Genomic DNA, 22,808 nt, shown 5'->3' with positions numbered 1-22,808 from the left:
TGTGGTATCTGTTTGTCAATGTTTTTTTTGCTTCATTCTTGTTGCATGTATTTTGTGATTTTACAATGTTAATTGGAGCATTTGCTATGTATGTTCACGGTTTTGTTTTGTATTCATTTAAGATATTCGTTACCAGTCAGTAACTTTTGCGGTATTTGAGACCTTATGAGCTAGTAGTATTTTAAAAAATACGTTACATTGGTTCTAAAATATTTCTCAATAAGTTATTCAGTAATATAATTTACTTCGTAAAAGAATACCTTACATATGTATTGTTGTTTTTCCCTTCCGTCATCTCATTTGTAAATGATATTGGCTCTATCATTTAGGTATGTTTTTCCTAATTATTGAATGTTAAGTTTTCCACATTAAAGTTTATGCTTGTGTCGACTGGTTTGTTTCATCACTTGCTACATTTGCTTACTTAATCTACAAACCTACTTCTAAATCGTTTATTTATGTTGTTTTTCTTTCATTTGCTGTGAGTGCGTTCAATAATCACTGATATTAGCTCCTCTGTCGGGAATCAATTACCAGAGCTTTCCTCTTTATTATCCTGGCTTAACGCGTAACCATTTGTTTATAAATTTCATTTAATATTTTAGTACACAATTTGATTAGTGTTCAAATCAGTCTCAAGGTAATATATTTCGCTAAGGATTAACGCCTCATCTATACGACTGTCAAATTATTTTAATTCTTTTGTTGTCTTGGAATATTTTAATGATGTTGTATCATTGTCGTTTGCATGGTTATTTTTTTTTGTTTAAAAACAGACGCGGCTGTGCGTCTAGTCATAATCAGCCTTCGATGAATGAATGTTGCATTCCTCCCACCTGACCCTCCCATCTGTGTGCAAAGCTTCTGTAAAATGAAATGCTACGTTTTTTTATAAGTAGGCTATGGTTTCACCCAAAACACCTCACCGTAGTTTTTCGTGTTCTTGTAAATTTAGAATTCATAACGTCTTCTTGGCTTGATTTTTGTTTATTTTACGATTTCATTGAACCATCAGTGTAAGGAATCTTTGTCCATAGTTTTGTTGTTTTGCTTATTTTATGCTATGAAATTATCGTCCGTTGTAAAGACGTATTCACAATACATGATTCCTCGACGACCTTTTGCCTTCTCTCTAAAATACATCTTATATGATATTATGTGTTTTTAAAACTCCTGTTCCCTGCACTGGCTACCCTATTAAAGTGTATTGTTTCATCTACCAATTTAGTTATTACTTCATTTATGAACACCATGCCAAACACAGTTATATGTATAATAATAGTCAGTTGATTAATTCTTTTTTACAGTTAAAGTTACGTTCTCTGACACATTCGCTCGCTGTCGACTGGTTTCTGAATACCCAACAAAACTAGCTTGGGTCAGAGCGTCTTGCCTTCTTCAGTTTTTGACTGTGTTTCTTACCTTAGAATTCCCCCAAAAACAGAACCGTGCTAGCCACGGAATTCGCGCCTTGTCCCACAATAGATACTATTTGATCACCTGAACTCATGTGTTATTGCATTGTAATCCCTTCACGCCTATGATAAGTGTTGTTGTTGTTGTTGCTGTTGACGGTTTTATTTTCCGCTTCCAAACTTTCACGTGATAATAAATAGATTCTCCATTGATCTTGTACTAGTTTATCATTTGTCTATTAGTTTAAACAGTTTACGTTCTTCGTTTGAACATCTTTGATATAATAATTGTTGAGTTTCACGTGTTTTGTCGTTTTTTATTTGTTTGTTTATTTTTTTTTGGTAGTCATCATCATTTAAGGCTAAATTTGCGCAGGATTCCTACATTCTGCCTAAACGTGTATGTCCTGTTATCTTGTTTGTGGTACGATCATTTTTGTTATGAATACTGATTTTACAATGTTTAGGTGGTTTCCGTTTATTTTGTTGTTGTTGTTTATTTGTAAGATTTCCTCAATGTTGTGTATATGCACCATGGCTCCGGGCAGTAGCTGCCTATACGCCGCCGCTCGGATTGTTTCTTATTTAGTTTGAATATGTGCGTCTGGACGCTTCAATTTATTACCTTTCTTTGTTATGTTCGTTCACTTTGTATCTGCCTCCTAACACTACTCTAATTCAACCTACACTCCTCACGTATTTGTTGTTCCTTTTTGTCTGTGATTTGATTGACTAATAATAATAGGCGATCGAAACGATCAGCAAATTAGTTTACCGTTTCGTCGATTATTCTTGACTATATTAATTAGTACGTTGTATTGCCTCTCCCAGTATTATTTTGGTAAATGCAGCGATTGAGTGTGATCGGTGTTTTAGACTGTGGAAATTTTCACATTTTTAATTCTGATTTTCGGAAAAAATGGCTTTGTACTGTGCTTCGATATATCAAAGAGTCATCCTTTCCTGGGATATGATACCAATCATTGGTACAAAAACTGCCCCTAACAACCACCAAGATCGTTTACAATTTTGATACTTTCAAGGATGGACTTACTCATCAGTACGTCATCAACCAGAAATTTATTCTTTCCCGGTCAGAGCAGCTGTCCATCGTCATGCACCTTCGTGAGACGATAGAGACAAAAGCTTTGGAATTCATTGCGACACTTGGACGGCTTTCTCACCTGCTACTATTTATAAATACGACTTGAACCCCAAATTTCTGATTTCCCAAACGTCTAGATGCAGACCATCAGTGGAAACTTGTCTGCAGACTTTCCACCTGTAGGTGTACAGCGCCAAAAGAACTACACATCCCACTTGGTACAGTCCCAGCTAACATGAAATCGTAATAGAAATGATAATCCAAATCGAATATTAAGACATTTTCAATAACTATCGTAAACACGTTGGTATTGAGTAATTTTCTATCATTCATTTACGACCATCTTTGCTCGAAAAAAGTTGAATCGGATAGCAGTTTAGTCAACTCGTAAATATGTCTCCAACTAGTTGAGAATATGCTTATTCGACATTTACAATTTGAGTGAACTGACATTCGATAAATGGGCGGTCCTTCAATTGAAACTCTCTCCGGTTTCTTCCTTTGACCGGTTCGTAAAAAGAAAATCTCACATATAGACCTATAGCGCGAGTCATATCAACTTATGAGTTGGCATCGTGTTAAGATACCGGACTGTGAACTCGAAGGACTGAATTTCAAATCTCGGTCGAGGAATTTTTTTTTTCGTTTATTTTGCTTTATGTTGGAAAATCGAATTGTTGGAATCTTGTCATTGTAGATATATCGCCTCCACTTTTGTAGCTATATGCTATTTTGGTAAGTTTAATACAATCTTTTTATCTGGTATATTTGTTTGAATAATTCTGTTGTTCCTGCGTTATACCTTCATAAATGTTTGCTGGGAGTCAGCTTGCCGACAGCCTGCGTACCAAGTGTAGCACAAACGTAGTGTGACCAAGCTTGCAAAAAATCAACTCAACGAGTAAAAATCGGCTCAAACGAACGTGAGTGTGAGGCGGAACAGAAAAAAAATCCACCCCAGGCTGAGCGAGAGTAAAATAAAATCAAGATTCCTTTTTGAACCTTACTCACCAAGCACCGCATACTCGCTCCGAAAAAAAATCGCTCAAGTGGTGAGTAGAGTCAAATTAGATGACTAGAAAATCTGCTCAGCACAGCACGTATGATTTTTTATTCGGTGGTGAGTTGAGCAGACTAGCAAGGAGCCTGAGTCTGATGGGAAAAAAATCCGTAGAGTAAAAATAAAATCCGCTCACAGGTAGGCTGATTTTAAATCCTTGAGTCGGGAAGAGTCTCTTGGTTTTGACTCGCTTGAGTATTTTATTTTGACTCGCTTGAGTATTTTTTTTTTTGACTCGCTTGAGTATTTTTGTTTTGACTCCGATTCTTTTCGGCTAGCTTGATTTTTTTTAGATTTTGACTCAAGGTTTTTCTGGCTTGCTGGAGTCGTTTGCTTTTGACCGGCCTGAGTCGTTTTTTCTACTTGCTTGAGGCGTATGGAGTTTGGATTCTGGCTCTGCTCGTCGTTCGTGTGGAGTGCACTGGTGTGGTAGAGATGATTGATTCCTTTACCTGTATTATACAGGCTGTATATACCGGGACAAGCGTCGGGTGTCTGGTTTGAACCAAATTTGTTCTATTCGCGCTGTTTGCTTGCGTCGCTGATTGTAGTGCGCTATATAAATTACAAGAAAGTTTTTAATTTCTATCTATAAATATAATTCATTTAGAAATTGTTTCATCTCATCATCTCTACCACACCAGTGCACTCCACACGAACGACGAGCAGAGCCAGAATCCAAACTCCATACGCCTCAAGCAAGTAGAAAAAACGACTCAGGCCGGTCAAAATCAAACGACTCCAGCAAGCCAGAAAAACCTTGAGTCAAAATCTAAAAAAAATCAAGCTAGCCGAAAAGAATCGGAGTCAAAACAAAAATACTCAAGCGAGTCAAAAAAAAAATACTCAAGCGAGTCAAAATAAAATACTCAAGCGAGTCAAAACCAAGAGACTCTTCCCGACTCAAGGATTTAAAATCAGCCTACCTGTGAGCGGATTTTATTTTTACTCTACGGATTTTTTTCCCATCAGACTCAAGCTCCTTGCGAGTCTGCTAAACTCACCACTCGGTTGAGTAGGGAGTTGATCTTGAGCAAGAGAGCCAAGAGTGGTGATTTTATTTGACTCGGCTCTGTCCGGGTTAGCTTGAGCGGATTCTCTACCCAACTCAGGCAGCATAAGGATGGAGTCAAAGAAAAACTCGACTCGGGCAAAAAGAAATCAAAATTCGCAAGCTTGAGTGTGACTCGGTGCATTGGTACCAGGGATAACGTGCATTGAGAAGTCGCAAACACGATATGCGGGGCGATCAAAAGTGTTCGCGCGGTCTGCTTTTTGGGGACGTTCCTGGTAACGATTAGCGTATATGATCGGCACACGACTTGCAGAGAAGAGAGCCTGGTGCTGGAAACATGTGGCGCAGGGACCTTAAGTCTAATGGGGCGAGTTACTCTCGTCTCGAATCGGGTCACAAGGGGGCGGAGTGAAAAAGGGTTTCAAGTCACGAAGTGAGGCGTTTATCAACATCTCCTTGTGACAAGAGGCCGAATGTGAGCCTCGAGTCACGAGCAGAGATGCCAATGTGCCAATTGGTGTAGTTTTCGTCTCTTCAGAAAGAAATGAAATTTATGTTTATATATTGATAGTTAAATGCTGTTTTTCCAACCTTCATACGATCATTCTATAATGTATATGGAAAGTATATCAAAACAGTATAAGAGTATAGCTACAAAAATGTTTCCTGGGATTGTAATCATGAGTCAAGTCAATTGCACCCATGGTTCCAGAGAAGCAAACTGGGGGTCCCCCCAGAAGATTCACGTTAACTCGGCGCCCAACGTGGGACCGTTATTTGCTGGGGATATACAATGTTGCGTACAAACACACAGTGGGGTAGTGGGATATCGACAGAAGAGCGCGGTTGTCATTCTAGAGGTTTGACTGGTTGTTCGCCAACGGTCAATACTTGACCTGGTCTTGAACCAGAAATATCACGTTGTTTTGGTGAGCTTATAAGTATAATCCATTAAGAGGGCCTTAGACGGGCTCTCTAAAGAATAAGGACAGCTAAGTGTCACCGTAGTGATAGAGCAAGTTGAGAGTTGAATACGCACAATCAGCATGTATGTATCTGGCTCATCTCGAAACCGAGATGCATTTATCACCAGCCTGATATGAGAACAAATCTTCATAGGAAAGATTCTTCGAGGTTCAGAGTAAAAAGGTCAGAAGGCCTATGTGCTTGTACCTTGAGTTATCCAATTGTACCGATGTACCACAATGATGGTACATTTTGAATTACATATATGTAGTTAGTTGCAATAAACACTTTTCGTCTGAAACTCACAAGGAATGCTTCTTGGATGGTCGCATGCGAAGGATAACTGATTTGAAAGTCTAGCTCCTATAGACGGATGTTGGTTTCTATACTGGGCGTAGAAACGATTTTTCGACATTTCATAGTACATTGGCCATCAATATTAGGTACAATGAGCCGTAGCAAAATGCGATTACTGGACGATGTTTTTTATAAAGAATTCTTCTTGATACCTCCATATATTTTCTTAACACTTTTGTTATTTCAAGAATAAAAAAATGGGAAAACGTCCACGATCCCAATCACTGATCAAACTCGCCCACCACACATAGAATGGTATTTGCATTTTAATAGTATTTATAGTTAAATTCAATTATCAAATCGATGGTAGCCTCTGTAAAACAGGTTGTTTTGGCCATTATTACTGCCCCTTAATGCTATAACACTTGTCACTAAAAGTTTATACGTAGGTAAAGAAAATGTGGTTCCTTGCTTCCGGAATTGCTTTCGGAACAAACCTTCACAGTTAATCGTTTTGAGTCCCCCTATACTTCTACAATACATATGCATTATAATTTATTGATTTTCAGCTGTTCAGTGTTTTTTCTTTCGTCTTTTCATCATCATCAGTTTCAAAGCTTTATATATCTTTTTGTTGTAGTTAAACCTTAGCATCTAAATGTTAGTTGTTTTCTTTAGCACCAAATTCTTTTTTTTAATTATTATTAACGATATTTATGGCAATTTGTTAACGTATATGTAATGTCCAAGTTGTAATCTATTATTGGCGGAGGGGTTGCTTCCGATCATCGTTTCAATTATACCCGCACCTTTTCAAATGAGGACTCGTAACTTGGAATTCTTGTGGTATCGATCAAACCCGTAGGTCGGTCCTCGTATGTTCTAGGACATTACTGAGCGCGCATCGCTGGTGTTTCAAATTTTTGTATTTTAACCATCTTACGAAAGGTCGTACTGAAACTAGTGCAGCTTTCCGTGTGTTTTTGTGTGAAGTTTGATTTGATTCTTCGATTCGCAGGTACTCAAACAATGTAACGCTTTCTACGTGGGGTTTTTCTTTATTAACCGGTTCAAAAAACTTCAAAATAGTTAGCGACATTGATAAGGTTCACACAAAATGGAAGATACACACGTGACAAATAGATTGAGCCAAATGAAAAACTTACTGCCACATGATAATGCTAGAATCAGTTATGGATTCGGGATGGTTTTCTAGAACACCCGAACTGTTTTAGAGTTACATCCATCGTATGATATGTTTCTAACTAGCCGTAGAACGCCGAGTAGCACAAACTGATTTTATACCATTTGGTGCAGATTGTATTTTTTTTTGAAAAAAAGATGTATCACTATGACACAATTTCCTCTTGGTTCAAATTAGGAACGGAAGGTTTTGGTTTTTTAAATTCGGTAATGCATTAAATACTTACAATCAGTTTTTGGAAGTCAGCAAAGTTAGCAAACGCTACAAATGGCATGAAAATAAAAAGATTTTTTTTCTTCAAACTTATCGAAAAGCTAACCACGAATTTTAAGAGTAGCTACAATCATTAGAATTAGATATTACCATTAGTTTCTACTAGTGAGAAATGTAAACCAAATTAATGATCTTTGATAAATCACAGTTTCAATCTGTCGTTGTTAATGAGGATCTGTTCCGGGGACTGTTAATCGCAGGAAATTGGAATACACTCTCAATTTCAAATTAAGACTTTCATACCTTGTTTAATGTTTCATTTTTTGTCTCACTCCAATCTAACCTGGAAAATTCTAAAATTTGTTGAAATTGCAAAGGGAACTAGTACTGAAAATGGCTGTCTTCGGAATTCATGTAAAAATTTCGCAATATTCTTGCCTATGTTCAGTAATATAGTAAAGGACTTATCGACCACTAAACAGTGGTTTAAAAATCGCACAACGTGATCATGGGAACTTTGAAGGCTCAAATGTCAAAATAGCTTTTTTATATGTTCTACAATATTTCATTATTTTGAAATGCGCATATTCACCTATAAGTGAGATAATTTTTCTATTTTATGTATTTATCATTTTTTCACGTCTTCAAAAGAGTTGTAGATCATCAAATTTTAAAATAAACTTTGTTGAAGACGTCAAGGCTATATCTTTTGAAACAACATGTTTAAAGACATTTTTTTTTCAAAAACTAACCTCAAAACACGAAAAAATCGTTTACCTTTTTTCGAAGCGAGTTTTGGGACCAACTTTTTATGAAAGAGTTGTGACTATTGTAAGACTATACAACTTCGTTGAAGGTTTCAAGTCACTATTTTGAAGTTTAATGGTACTTTTTGGGTGATTTCTTTTTAAAACTGCATGTTTTCATTGTTTAATATCTCTGAAAGTTGCAAACATATCAAAACAAAAATATATGCATTAGAAAGGCCTATCTTTCAACTTTCATGGACATTTAGTCCATTTAGTTCATTTGCATGCATGAGGTTTTACTACTAAAATGACTTGGCTGAAAGACGTCATAGTGATACAATGATAAGTACAAAAAATATAGGAAAATTATCTTTCTTATAGGTGAATTGATCAGAAAATAATTTGCAATAAAATATGCGAATTTTAAAATAATGAAAAATCTCGGAGCTATTTTGACATTTAAGCCTTCAAAATGCCCATGATCACGTTTTTCGAGTTTTAAACCACTGTGAACTGGTCCTATTTTTGACCACCTTGCTTATCTCTCTTATACAGCAATAAATCATAAAAAAAATTCTAACAAATGTAGTTGAAGCCTGAGCTTCAAATATATTTCTTAGTTTTTTTCATGATAAGTTGCTTTATAAGAGAGATAAGCAAGGTGGTAAAAAAAAAGTCCGTTACCCTAAGCTTTGATATATTCCTGGAAAGTTGTTGAGTTAGGTCATACTTAGGTCCTATAAAAGTTGAAAATTCTGACCTATTTTATCAATTTTTCGTGACGCATGAAACACGAGTCAAGACAACACCTAATTTTCATAAAAGTCGACTCATACCAATCTTCATAGCTAGTGAACTCGTCAATTCAATGGTGTTAACAATTTTTAAAGATCAAATCTAATTTTTGAGCCCGTAAGTTTTCCTCTATTTTTTTTTAAATGAAAATCGCATTTAAAATATATTGATTTTTTTTTTGTGTTAAACTAAGGTTACAAGATTTTTTTACCACGTATCCGGGCTATTTTATCTTAAAATCTGGCACAATCCGGGCATTTTGTTTCAAAATTGTCGACCAAAAACCCAGGAATTACTGAACTTGAAATTTTTTTTCCGTCTCAACTTATCAGCAGTTTTCAAACCGTATGTTTCAAAAAATGGCTTTCAAAAAACCTTTCATGATTATTGCTATTAAACTTGCTAAAAAAAATCGTTTTGGACGCAAAACTTAAACAGTATTTATAAAACAAAATGTTTTTTGTTTGTTTTTGCAAAAAAAAAAAAATATTATTATTCAGTCCAAAATGTCTCAAACTCTGATAAACCATCAATGTAATGAAATTTCTGCATGTCTGAACACTTCTATTAGAAGGAGAAAGAACAGCCTTTAAAAGTTATAATTCTTGTTCTTAACACATAAGGGCACAGAAATTTAGCATACTATATCTCATAAACCATTGGACTAAATTCTACAAATTTGGAATCTTTGAGTTTCATTATCAAATTATAACGTTAGAGTTATGGATCTAGGGGCAGCATACTTGCTGGGAGCGATAAAACGAGATATCTCGTATATGGTTCGCCATGTGTTGATGGAATAAGTAATCTTTTAGCGCTATAAGGTTAAAGAAAATAATGTTGTGCGGTTATCAAAATCGACAGAAACAATATTGAAATAATTAAAAGGTTTTCAACTGAAAAGGTTTCACAAATCTTTGATACATGATCAATCCAGTAGTAAGGCACATGATGGACGATTCGTTGTGGATGGTTATTTTATGGTTTATGAACAAAACAATGTGAGTTTACAATCAAATGCATGGCAGATTTTCAGGCAGGCGAAAATGACAATATTCTTAGCTGTCAAACGAATTTGTTCAATGGTTTGAGCTTTTTAAAAATTTCGATTTTTCAAAAAAATAAAGTTTGGCGCGGCAGGAATTAATCTAGGAATAAAACTTTCAACAAACTTAATCAAAGTATGCTCTTAAGTTCTTAAAATTAAGTGGCCTGTTAAAGATTATGTTAAAGGCGGAATGAAGAGTATTGGAAAACTTTGGTTGTGACGTGTTTTCTTCTAATTGATAACACTGACTTGTAAATTGAAAGATCTGTCATTTGGATCAGAAAACTTTAGTTTACATTATGATTATGGAATATTTGACCCTACCCTACATCCTTAGACTTGTCGAGTGAAAACATGGCCAATATAATTAATATCTATTGGTCTTGGTTGAACAAAACTCTGAAGAATCATCTCTGAAAATGGTTTCATTAAAAAGATTCAATTTCTATTGATGTTCAAATATAAGAAAGGTTTCAAAACGCAGAAAAAATCCTTCTTGGCCCTGATTAAGGTACAAAAATTAAGCCTTCGGGAAAATTTTCCACTGCACAGATTGTTTATGCGTAGCACAACGTATTTGCAACTTGTAAATTCATGCATTCCCGATCCTCGATTGTAGGTGTCCCAGAACACGATCCCTAATTTTTTTCTAGTGACTTTTGGGTATTACTTATGCTTTAAATGGTAGATCTATTAAGAACTAACTGCGTAGTTTGTTTTTAATCAATCAATGTTTTCGCGAATAATAATAGCACCTCGTATAGTTGTTTTAGGTTTAAAAAATAAGTTTGTATCCGTTGAGGGTGTATTTATGAAATGGGGAACAATTAGTTTTGCACAACAACAACGTAGAAAACTTTTCGATCGAGTTTTGGCGACGAGTTTCTCGAGTTTTTGTGCCGAGGATTCGAAAATGTAAACCACGAGATGTAAATGCTAGGAAGGAAGCGATTCGCTTGATAGATTTGGCAGACTCGAAAAAGATTTTGTTCTGTTTTTTTTTTTTGGGATCCACAGACCATTCTGTTATATGGTAACTTTGACTAGACAGCGAAGTCATCTCGTTTTTCACTTTTTCGTTTCCGAAATCCCGAATCTCAAACTAGACAAATACGCTTATTATTTTTGTTACTAATTTCCTGCGATCGTTCAGGTAGCTTAGGTTTAAGGATTCTGCATAAACATCAATGTAGTAACTGGTGTAGATCGATCAGGATGGAAATAAATGTTTGTGTTAAACACGCGTTGTCAAATAGCTGATGGAACTATACACTGTTGTGCCTCCATTATTGGCATTTCGTTCGAGTACGGACTACATACATCATATTTGGTGAAACGGTCAGTCAGTAGAGTTTGCGACTAATTAACTAGTTCAAAATCATTCGCTCACTCGCTTCCTACTTTCGATAAGTTTCTTGATTTTAGTAGTTTTTGCTTCAGCGTGTAAACGGTTTGTTCCACATGGTTCCATCATTCAGTTTTTTATCTTTCGATTATAGTTTCAGAGATTGTTTTTCTTTACTTCACACACATTTTTTTTGTTGCAGCAGAATCGCCACTGCTTGGTACAGTTAATTGTTATTTTCTTTTAAAAATATTGTCTCGAAATATATTTTTCCGTTTCACAATTGTAAAATCAGTATTGTTTCATCACGAATGCTCCAAACCTTTCGTTTTGCGCAGCGTGACAAAGTTTATTATTGATACAATGCCTTACCATTTCTAAACTTCCTTACTCCCTATAGTATTCTATATGGGAGAGTGGGGAATCATGGGCCACTTTTTTTCGTTGTTCGATAACTTCTTTACTATAAAAGATAAATTGAAAATGAAAAATGGTATGGTTTTCTACATTTTCAAGGTATCATGAGGTATTTTTTTGAATTTTTTAGTAAGTTATTTTCTCCAAGTTCTGACTGTTTGAAAAAAAGCAATATTTTTTGGATTTTGAAAAATGGTGGGGAATCGTGGGCCACCAAATCCAAATTGACCAAATAACATGCAAAGTTTATGAGTTGACTCAAAACTGTGATTTCCTAATTCATTTCGTTATTTAAAAGCAATTTCAGATGATGAAATAAAAAAGAGAGCTGTGTATGATCGCAAAGATTCCAAAACCCGTTTTGGCAAAATTTCCTTTATAGTATGGACAAATTTTTTTCATAACTCTTCATTTGGCATAAGAAAACTTTGCAGATAGGTAAAACGTAATTTAAGTTTTGAATGTGTATAAAAACATAAAAATATAGATGATTCAAGATGTGTGGCCCACGATTCCCCACAAGCTATGATTTGCAAATTGGTTGCGTTTGTGTGACTTATTGATGTTTCATCAAAAATTCCTTTTCCACGTGAAAGATCATGACAAAACAAAGATCATAAGCGTATGAGCATATTTTTGTTATGCACTTTAGGTTCCCCATCGATGAAATTAGCGGGTGTTTTTTTTAATTATGTAAGTAAATTTTTCTAACTTTTTTTAGCTTGATAAATAAAAGAAGCATATGATGCGTATTTCAGTCAACAACATATAGGAATATATGCTCACGCAAAGCGACGACGATGACAGTTGGTTTGAGATTTTTATATCAACACACATCTGAGATATTAAAAGTGGCCCACGTTTCCCCATGGCCCACGATACCCCACTCTCCCCTACTGTTTGCTGATTTGTAGCTCATTTGATAAATCTTCATGTGTGTCTTACAAGCTACCATCATTGACCAACGTTGATATTACAATAAATTCTAAAACACTGAAAAAGTTGCACTACATTTTCGGAGATTTAAATATTTTTGTTTTGTTTGTTTGTTCGTGTATGGGTTTTTGTTGTGTATGTAAATATTTGTCATTTTGTCCTTACAAGCTAAGAATTCTTCCAAGTTTACGTGTCCAAACGGCATAAGTAATATGTGTAATATGCTGCAAGAATGCTGCAAGACAACTTGTGTGTGTGTCAATCTCACTTTGGCTTTTGTGCCTACAGCTAAATTCACCAATGCCTTACGAACTAGTTTTGATAAATACTTATATAATTCCCTTCTTCTCGAATGCTCTTACTTATATGCTGATACACATTTACGATTAGATCTATTAAAAATATATATACTTTTGATTTGCCCTCTTAATTGTAGGTTGTTCTTCAATTAGCGTCTTACAATTAGCTCTAACCATATTACTATCGAAATATATCATTTTCATATAATATAATATAGTGAAAGATTGTAGAAATTAATGCTTCGATTAGTCACTTCTATGATGTATAGAGAGAGGTAAAACAAATGGAAAAAATGCTGCATTTTTTTGTCTTCACTTATTCAATATTAACACTAAAGGCTGTTTGTTTGAGTGTTTGGTTTTCAACCAAGCGCTTTATCACATATTTGGCCAATGATTTTTTTTACTTTTTTCTAATTTTTACGTTTAGAAAAATAAATAACACTTTGCCTCTTATCATCTACGTTTAACGACAATGTTTTTTTTGCATAATTTTTCATATTGCTTCAGGATTATTACTATAAGTAGCTATTGGTGGCAACTTTTATATGCAGTTACATCGATCATAAATTGCAGTTCGATCGATGGGTAAATTAATCAATTTCAATTTTTCCCCTATTTATTCACAGTTTATTGGAATGCCGTCTGAAATACGAATGACTAAACGAGGGATAAACATAACTAAACGAAAAAGTTAACAAATTCAACATAGTTTATATGATAGTTCCTAGAAAAGATTCAATCCAATCCCTTGAAACTGTACACTTAAATGTAACAATTAAAGCGAATATTTTTGTGACTTGGGAAAAACACCCTTCGGGGCGTATTCTCATCCACCCTTTTGATATGTGTACGGTTAAATGAAATATATTTTTTTTTCTTAACATAAACGATTGAGTAGCATTTGTTAACAGCTTCGATTGTTGGATAGTCCGTTTTTGAAACTTGGTTTGGATTACGCACACAGGAAGATTTCAGTATTCTTTTTTTTCAGTTGCTTTGCTCTGGCATTCTGGCTGTGCATTTGGGTTTTAATAAAGTTTGAACTTTATTGAATCCATCTAAAAATCACAACCACAAATCGTATTTCCGCATGAACTATGAAAGTCGCGCGAAAAATATGCGCCGTTATTATATGTGTTCTTGCTGTTTTTTTTTTCGAAAATTGTGTCGGGTAGGCCCGTTTTTTTTGTTAATTTTTTTCTTCTGTATTTTGATTGGCCCCTTACATTGAGATCGCTGTTATTGATTCCCTGTGCTAACGGTAGAAAGTATTTACCTTTCAATAGTTTATAATATTTTTCATAGTAATTACTTCTTACCTACCTTTCCAAGTAAATGCGACAGATTTCGATACAAAATCTGAATGAAGGTTGATTAAGTTATTAGTTCTATTAAAGCGTGCTCTCCTGTCTTCCAAACAATGAATCGATACAGTACGGTAAAGATATATTAAAAAATATACTTATAAATCATAAAAAATAGTAAAACAAATTTCAGGTAATAAGGTCTTAATGACTATGTGTAGGCTAAATATTACACTAATCCCATAAAAATTGTGATTTTGATCGGTTTTTGCGTATAAAATTAAAATCATACAAAATATCATTCATTTCGAATCGCTGCTTTGTGTTGTACGAAAAACTTTACTAACATTGTACAACGTTTGAGTAAATTTGTGAAAATTTTGTAGATCCTGTTGCGTTTCAACATTTTGATTGTTACGGTTTAGCACTGTTTTGCCAAACTAAATAGCTTAATTAGAGTATCATTTTTTTTATTTGGTGCTGGTTACTCACATGCTCTTCGTTACTCAGTTTAATTCACCGCCGAGCAAGTTCTCGGGAAGGAACGAGTTCAAGTTGGATGGTGTTCCACGTTCGGTCGGTCTGTCCAACGGTGTCCAGAGGTTGGAACCGGCCCCGGAAGATGGCCACCCGGAGCCCCAGGTGTCTGCTGGTGAGGAAAGAAAATCATTGTCAAAAAAGGTGCAGGTGCAACTATATTTTGGGGATTGAAAACTCTCGGAATTCTAATTTTTAGATTTCTGTTAAATGTTTTGTATTCTAAATTCTTATCCAGTTCAAAATTTAAGATTATTACGATTCGGGAAGGAATTATTAAACCTAGTTCAGAATTTTACTTAAATGGAAGACAAATCCTCTCAAAAGTTAGACTTTAAAAGTAATGTTTCTTGCACTTTTGCTTACACTTATGAATTCATTCTCCCATTAGACTGAGTCGATTTGGGGTCATTTTTGAATTTCTCAAACCCTGGGGTCTTGAAAGCTTCGTTTTGGTCCAAAACTCATCCGTGATTTTTTGCAGAATTTTTAAGTAACGTTTACATGAGTAAATATGAACTTTTAGGTTTGTATGGGAAAATTGAATATTTTGTACTGAAAAATCAACATCATTTTTGTTTCTTCTGTGGAACCGAGCCTGCTAATGGTTTGTGTGCCAATTTATAAATTTCTTACAGGAAATTTTCCGCTGAACAACTTTGTCGAATATCATAACTTCGAATCTTTTAGACAAAAAAGTTATTAGCTCTTTAACAGGTGTATGTCTTTTGACATTGATAAACAAGAAATTCAATTGACGCCACTGCTGGGTGCCTAGCGAAATATTGCAAGACCACTTTTCATGCCATACTTCGTGGGGCACAAGCAGTGGTGTCAATTGAATTCATGGTTCATCAATCCAAAAAGACATACACCTGTTAAACAGCAAATAACTTTTTTGTCTAAAAAGATACGAAGTTATGATATTCGACAAAGTTGTTCAGCGGAAAATTTCCTTGAAGGAATTTATAAATTGGCACAAAAACCATTAGCAGGCTCGGTTCCACAGAAGAAACAAAAATGATGTTGATTTTTCAGTAAAAAATATTCAATTTTCCCATACAAACCTAAAAGTTCAAATTTACTCATGTAAACTTTACTTAAAAATTCTGCAAAAAATCACGGATGAGTTTTGGACCAAAATGAAGCTTTTAAGACCCCAGGGTTTGAGAAATTCAAAAATGACCCCAAATCGACTCAGTCTATTCTCCCATCCCAACTTGAGTCTTGTTAAGCGACCTTTCAAAGTTGGTCAAATGATCTGAAATTTGGCAGTGGGACTTCTGGTAGGTAGACTAAGGAACAATTTTAGTCACCAAGGTTTTTATTACGAAACACAACGATTGTTTGAACCACCCTAATGTGAATGCATTCCGTGCAAACATGTAATTGCACTGTCCAGTAGACTGCCCCAAATTTGTATGGGAAATTCAAAACCTGCAAAATGCTATGCGCTGCAGGCTAAAATTGATCCTAGGCCTAGTGCAAGATCTCATGCCAAATTTGGGCCAGATCGGATCACGGGAAGGGGTAGCTCAACGAGCCTAAAGTTTGTATGGGATTTTGAGACATTTTGTTCAGGAGAAACATGAAAAACCAGTATTTCATGAATAACTTGGGTTTCCTTCGGCCGATTTCTTTTGAAAACGGGTTTTCTTAAAGCCCAAATTATGACAAATATTTCATACGAAGACTGCAAGTCGATTCGACTTAATATGAAAAAGTTATTAGGCTTCAAAAATGGGATAACTTTTTTAAGGGTGGTATGCAAAGGCAATGCAAATCTTGCCGTGCTTAAAAATGTCCAAACTTGATTCCAACTACCGTAAGATGAAATGATGGGAATAGAAATAGACCAAGAAAAATGATTATGATCACATGGGAGAACTATTCCCTTCATTCCGATAGACATCGACACTCAACCAGTATATAATATTCATACGCCAGGTTGGTCTCCTGTAGTAGAATGTTAATACATGGGCCCCGGAGAGGCGCAAGATATGGGTTCAAGTCTCACCGGGAGACAAGGCGAATTTTTTTCGCATGTTTTTCAACATCGATTTTCTCTTATCTAGTCCCTGAAATTTCATCTAAGTTGGATTCATTTCTCTACAAAAAAAAGTAATATACAATTTTTATAGATTTCATCAGGTATTCCGGCATCCGTGTCTATACTTGGGTAGTTGGAAGATGATTGATCATTCTAAATATAGTAACATAAAAAAAGAAATTTCTAATTCACTTGACATCTTGCCTTGCTGCCAGAACTCTTTTTACCTTTCCTCACATTGTTTATCTTCTTTGGAATACTTCTTTTCTGTATTCAAAGCGTAAGCAGCCCAAGCTTTCTTTCCCATGCGACTGATACAACTTATTTAATCACGCTTCCAATACCACCCTAATTCTATTTAGCACTTTTGGCACTTTTCCTCTTTCCACCTGCATCTAAATCATTTTTCATCACTTTTCACCAGACCGCTCTCTGCACTCTCAGAACCAATCAGGCCTTTTATTTTTCGCTTCTCAGCCTTTATTCCACTCGCTGCTTTTCAAACCGTAGTTTTCAACCACACCACTTTTCTTTCTGTCGATTCGCGCTAAGATTTTTAGATCGCAGCAAGCCGGGTTTTCCACTACACTCTTCCTATCACCCATTTTTTCTAGCCCTCTCTAGCTGCCCTTCTACGCTACGGGAGAAAAAAGCTTCGTCTTTCCCAGCTGCTCTAGGCATCCCCGCACTTTTTTTTTTCATTTTGAACGATTTTTCGGCTCAAACGATGGAAATATCACTCCTCATGCACTCATCTCTTAGCACATAAACCTTCTGCGAACGTTTTTGCAACCCATTATAATAAACAAAACCCGCAATAACCCACGCTCAACTGTAACTGCTTGACAGAAACCTGAATAGCCATCCGAATCTCGTAATACTTAATTGTTGCTGAAGTTCAAAAGTTGTGCATTCATAAACTGAAATGATTTTTTGTACGTTTTATTTAACGAGGGTTTAACCTTCTGTTTTCACCGACAGAATGTTTTATTTTTACAATTTAGCCTTCGGGCAGCACTTGTCTCCTGTCGTTGTATTTCAAACATTCCATAATTAGGTGCTTCACCGTCAGTTGACACCACACGCATCGCATACTAGTGGTTCCGTTTTCTCCATCAGATGTTTATGGGTCATCCTGGTGTCACCATTCCTCAACCTGGGAAGGAACCTCCTGCTGTCTCTTGTTGAACCTACCGATAGCATCATCGCAGTTTGAGTTCAATGAAGCAGAATCGATCTGCAAATATGGCAATGTGCGAGTATGTAGACTCACGATTTTTACATGCCTGGCCCGGAATACCAACGTGACTTGGAATCCAGACCATCGTAACGGTTTTAAGATTTTTTTAAAAAAAAAGATAATATTTTGGATGATCCGTTGCTTGGTAAATGGTGGATGGTTCTAAAGCCATCAGCACACTTGCCAAGTCGATGTAAATCACAGCTGATTCACTGGCTATTTTGACGGCCACATTGAACCTCAATGACTTTTCAGCTACCAGAAATTCAAAGGTGAAAACGCCGTTCTCAACATAAAGGGCTTGTAATGGGGTTGAATAGAATGCCCCGGATAATGTCCTCAACATATTGGTATTTTTTTATTAGTTGATCACCCAGGTGGTAAATCCTTTTTACGGATTGCATTCCAAGGCACGACGAGCGACCAAGTCCCCCCAGTATGCTACTCTGGGTCCATGGGTGCAATGGGACGACTTATGATACTAAGTACCCCTACGCCATAAAGTCCACCTGGGCCCTCTGATCATAATTGTCATCCGGACCTGCATCGACCTTGGGAGACCAAGTCCGCGCTCAAGCGCTCATCGGCCAACTCAATTTCAAGTCAAAACTTCAGCATATATACCCTGCCTCTTGTTACGATTCAAGACTAAGGACCTCTCCTCTGACGACTCGAGGTCCAGCCTTTACTCGTAACTCGAGGCTCGCTTGGTTTGCACGACTATCGTGCGCTCGGACCTCTCCTCTAACGACTCGAGATCTTGGCTCCGATTGGTTTGGATCGAGGCCCTCTCTTCTTTGCCCGTCCGTGTGCCGAATCGAGAGCAGCTTATCCTGGACACGCGCCTGTCACAGCACACGCCCGGGGCTTTACGAAACTACTCGGATGATTCCCGGCGAAGACGTCATCCTACACCGACTCGAGTGACGACGTGAAGTCACCCTACCCGAGAGTATTTCGCGGCGTAATTATTCTTCCCCCTAGATACTCCGCGGCAGTGGAGGTAACCTTCCTTCCGTACCTAACAGCTCGGTATACGCATACCGTTGTTCGGTCTTTCTCCTCCCTTTTGACTGGCAACCCTAAGCTTTTTTCTCGCCATGTGCCGAATAGAGAGCAGCTTATCCTGGACTCGCGCCTGACACAGCACACGTACGGGTTTTTTACGCTTGCGACACAGATGAATCCCGACGGTGATGTCATCCTACCCGACTCGACTGGCTCATCCGATGGCGACGTGAGACCACTCTACCCGAGAGTATTCCGCGAAGTGAATACTCTTCCTCCTGCGAGTTCGACTGCAGAGAAGGTCATGTCTTATCCCCACAGCCTCCGCCGCAGATGGCGCGTTCGACTCAAATACTCCGCGACGGTAACGTTGGAGGTATCCTACATACAGACGCGCAACGTACCAGGCAGCTCAGCATACGCAGAAGGTAGAGTCTTATCTTTGTATGCTTTACTGCCAGGATCGGACGAACACTACTCAGATGCTCCCCGACGAAGGAGTCACTCTACACCGGTCGCGGACTGGTTCTGGTTCCAATTCCTCTGCAGGACAGTCATGATCCGGGTGAATCCATCGCTGACCACGCGCCAAGTATTGGCATCCTCACACATCCTCCGCACGATGTTGTCGGCTGTCGAGTCTGGGCCGCAGACGGCGAGCATGTTGGCGCGTACCCCTTCAAACCTCAGACAGTTGAACACTACGTGCTATGGTGTCTCTACTGTGTCAACGCAGGCTAGGCAGAATGGCGAGGCCACGTGTCAAAATTGATGGTGGTACTGCATGAAGCACCCGTGACCAGTCAAGAACTGTGTCATGCTGAAAACCACCTCTCCATGTCTCCGGTCCATCCAGGATCCGACGTTAGGGATCAAGCGATGGGTCCACCGGCCACGTTCCGAGCTGTTCCACTGGTGCTGCCAGTTGGACATCGAGACCTCTCTGGCATGTGCCGCACATCGCACATCGGGCATGTGCCTGTGCTCGTAGCAGAAGATATCTTCCTCGTTTTTTTTGGTTACCCAGGTGGTAAATTCGAAAAAGGAATTTCACGGATTGGTCCCAATGCACGTCGAAAGACGTGTCTACATGGGAACAATGGGTCAACTCGTTATATACTCATCCGTATAAACATATGCCCTAAACTCCACCTGGGGCCTCAGACAATATCCCGAACCGGTACCTGCCCTAAGGCAATACTACGGCAGGGGGTGTCTAATTCACGCATATGCGCTACTTATGCAACACTCGCCAAGAAGTTCATATTTAAATTAAATATCAACCTGACCTCCCAAAATCATCTTCACGTTGTGGTCCCATCAGCTACGCTGATTGTTTTGCGTAGTTCATTTCATAGCTTCGGACTCTTTAAGCTTAGTAAAGTTAACCTACGTTATCCTACGTCAATCGCAATTTGCGTCAGTCTCCAACTCCTTTGCAAAGCAGTCATTATCCGGGAGAGCCCATCACTGACTGCCTGCCATATGTCGATGTCATCACACATCTTCTGCAACATGTTGTCCAATGTCGTTTCGGGTCCGCAGGCGGCGAATATGTTGGCACGTTCCTCTTCAATCCTTGGACAATATAATACCACGTGTTCGGGTGTCTCGTACACGTCACCGCATGTTAAGCAGACCGGCGAGGCCGCATGTCCGAATCTGTGTTGATACTTCATGAAGCATCCATGACCAGTCAGGAACTGCGTCATGTAGAAATCCACTTCGTCATGCTTTCTCTCCATCCACTCCTTGATGTTTGGAATCAAACGATGGGTCCACCTTCCTCTTCTGAGCTGTCCCACAGCTGCTGCCAGTTGGCCATGGAACTATATCTGGCTCGTGTTCTCACGTTTTGCGTGCCTCTATTTTCGTAGCAATAGGAGTCCTCCACCAACAAAACCGAGATGGGCATGACTCCCGCTACAACGCACGCAGCCTCTGACGAAACGGTGCGGTATGCACTGATGACCCGCAAATTCATTCGCCTTTGTATACTGTTCAGCTTTTGCTGGTTACACTGGATGTTAAGACCAGATTTCCAGGCCGCCCCTCCATATCGAAGGATTGACGAAACTACATTCGAAATTATCCTTCGCTGACTACTTCGGATCCCCGAGTTGTTCGCCATTATCTTCCTCTTGCAAGACCGAGATGGGCATGACCCCCGCCACAACATCAGCAGCTACCGAGGACACCGTTCGGTATGCGCTGATTACTCGCAGGTTCATCAGCCGCTGCACACTGCAGAGCTTTTGCAGGTTACACTGCCTGCTCAAGGCTGCCGCTCCGTACCGCAAAATGGACGAGGTCACACTCACCAGGGCCCTCCTTTTGCTGCAGCGGATCGCCGAGTTGTTCAACATATTGGTATAAGCCGTTTTAAGTTTCATGATGTTTTCTGGTTTGAATACTTCCCATCCGTAGAACAATTTTCTCATGACTGTCGCAAAGCCAATTTTAAGAAACGGGTACGTACCGAACATTCTTTTATGAGCATTTTTACATGATTACTGGCATTTCTTTTTTTGTTTAGCTCTACTCCCAAAATTCAGGTGAACTCGAATGAAAGTCCTGTATTCAGGACAGCAATCTCCCGTATCACATGTGAACTGTTCTCTTGATGATAAAAATAACTAAACGGATCAACGAAGTTCAACCGTTAAAAACTGGGTGAAAGCAATAAGTTTCCCACATTTCCGTTTCAATTTTCTAATGTTCAAATTTCTATTTTGAAAAATTTATCTATATACAAACTATTCCAGGTAATTTGCTATTTAGATTTTAGACAAGTTTCAGCTTTCACAGTGAATCAGTGTGAAATTCTAAACGAATTTACTCACCTGTAGCGCGAACAGAGGGTTGTTGCGGGGGTCCCGAACGCCACGGTTGGTTGGCGTTATTGTTGTTGACGCTAGAGTTCCCAATGCCCGAAGAAACTAGATTATTGTTGATATTGTTATTATTGTTGTTGTTGTTATTATTGTTATTTCCCGGCACTCCCAAGTGTTGCAAGATAGTTTGAACTTCACTATCGGTTGGAGATTCGGCACAGATCGTAGTATTTCCCAGAACACAGTTGTTCAACGCTTGTTGGGCTTTGTTGGCTTCCTCGCGTGAAAGATATTTGCACAACGCAATACCATGGTTCAGGTAAAGATGGAAATTTTGTAACGGACCATGTTGCATGCACAAGGTACGCAGCGTTGAACCATCAATCTGAAATAAATTTGGTTGAAGGTTAAAAACCTTAGAGTGATTAAATTTTTTATCCTATTTACTACCTGAGTGGTCAAATTTTTCAACAGAACCCATGTAGAGTACCATCCTGGGCCTCCACCACCAGTAGGCCAGTTTCCACCAGCATGGCCGACACCACGTTGATTCCATCCATTGGTACTAAGACCAGGATTACCTTTACCCGCAGAAAGACCAGGCGGAGGACCGCGCGAAGTTTTGGCTCCTCCCGCTGATCCACTACCAAGACCGGATCCCCAAAGATCGGATGCCCCAGTATCGGACCAAGTGTTCTTGGTTGCGATTTTCGAGATGGAACTAGAGAAATTGTTATTATTGGGATTGAAGCTCCAAGTAGGGGAAGAAAGGCTGATAGAATCAGTCGGTGACGGTTTGCTATTGTTGGCGAATAGATCCGAATCTTTTGTGGATCCAATCGAGATGGATGCAATCGGGCTGCGTGCAATGCTGCCAGGAGTAATGGTGGGATCTTCCTCGATCTTCATTTGAGTTCCCTGCAGATAAAAAGATTGTTATTTATTTCTACGCTCATAGAAGAGATTGA

At 38.1% G+C, this 22,808-nt stretch overlaps 1 protein-coding gene across 2 annotated transcripts in view; it reads right to left on the bottom strand.

Moving 5' to 3' along the window:
- Window positions 1–4,354: 4,354 nt before the first annotated feature.
- The window catches only part of LOC129759261 (protein Gawky-like), a 35,451-nt gene continuing 16,997 nt past the window's right edge, over window positions 4,355–22,808 (bottom strand). Inside the window, exons 6-8 of one of the 2 annotated variants that reach the window (XM_055756671.1) lie at window positions 22,291–22,758; window positions 21,850–22,225; window positions 4,355–14,820 (exon numbers count right to left, since the gene is read on the bottom strand). In XM_055756671.1, coding sequence (XP_055612646.1) covers window positions 14,678–14,820; window positions 21,850–22,225; window positions 22,291–22,758 — 987 coding nt within the window. In that variant the 3' untranslated portion in view covers window positions 4,355–14,677. The remainder of the gene's footprint in view (window positions 14,821–21,849; window positions 22,226–22,290; window positions 22,759–22,808) is intronic. The other variant, XM_055756672.1, reaches the window with a different exon arrangement.

The sequence above is a fragment of the Uranotaenia lowii genome, unplaced genomic scaffold (genome assembly GCF_029784155.1).
Source record: "Uranotaenia lowii strain MFRU-FL unplaced genomic scaffold, ASM2978415v1 HiC_scaffold_133, whole genome shotgun sequence".
NCBI classification, from domain to species: Eukaryota; Metazoa; Arthropoda; class Insecta; order Diptera; family Culicidae; genus Uranotaenia; species Uranotaenia lowii.
Note: the sequence above shows the minus strand (reverse complement) of the source record. Positions and strands in the feature narration are given on the sequence as shown.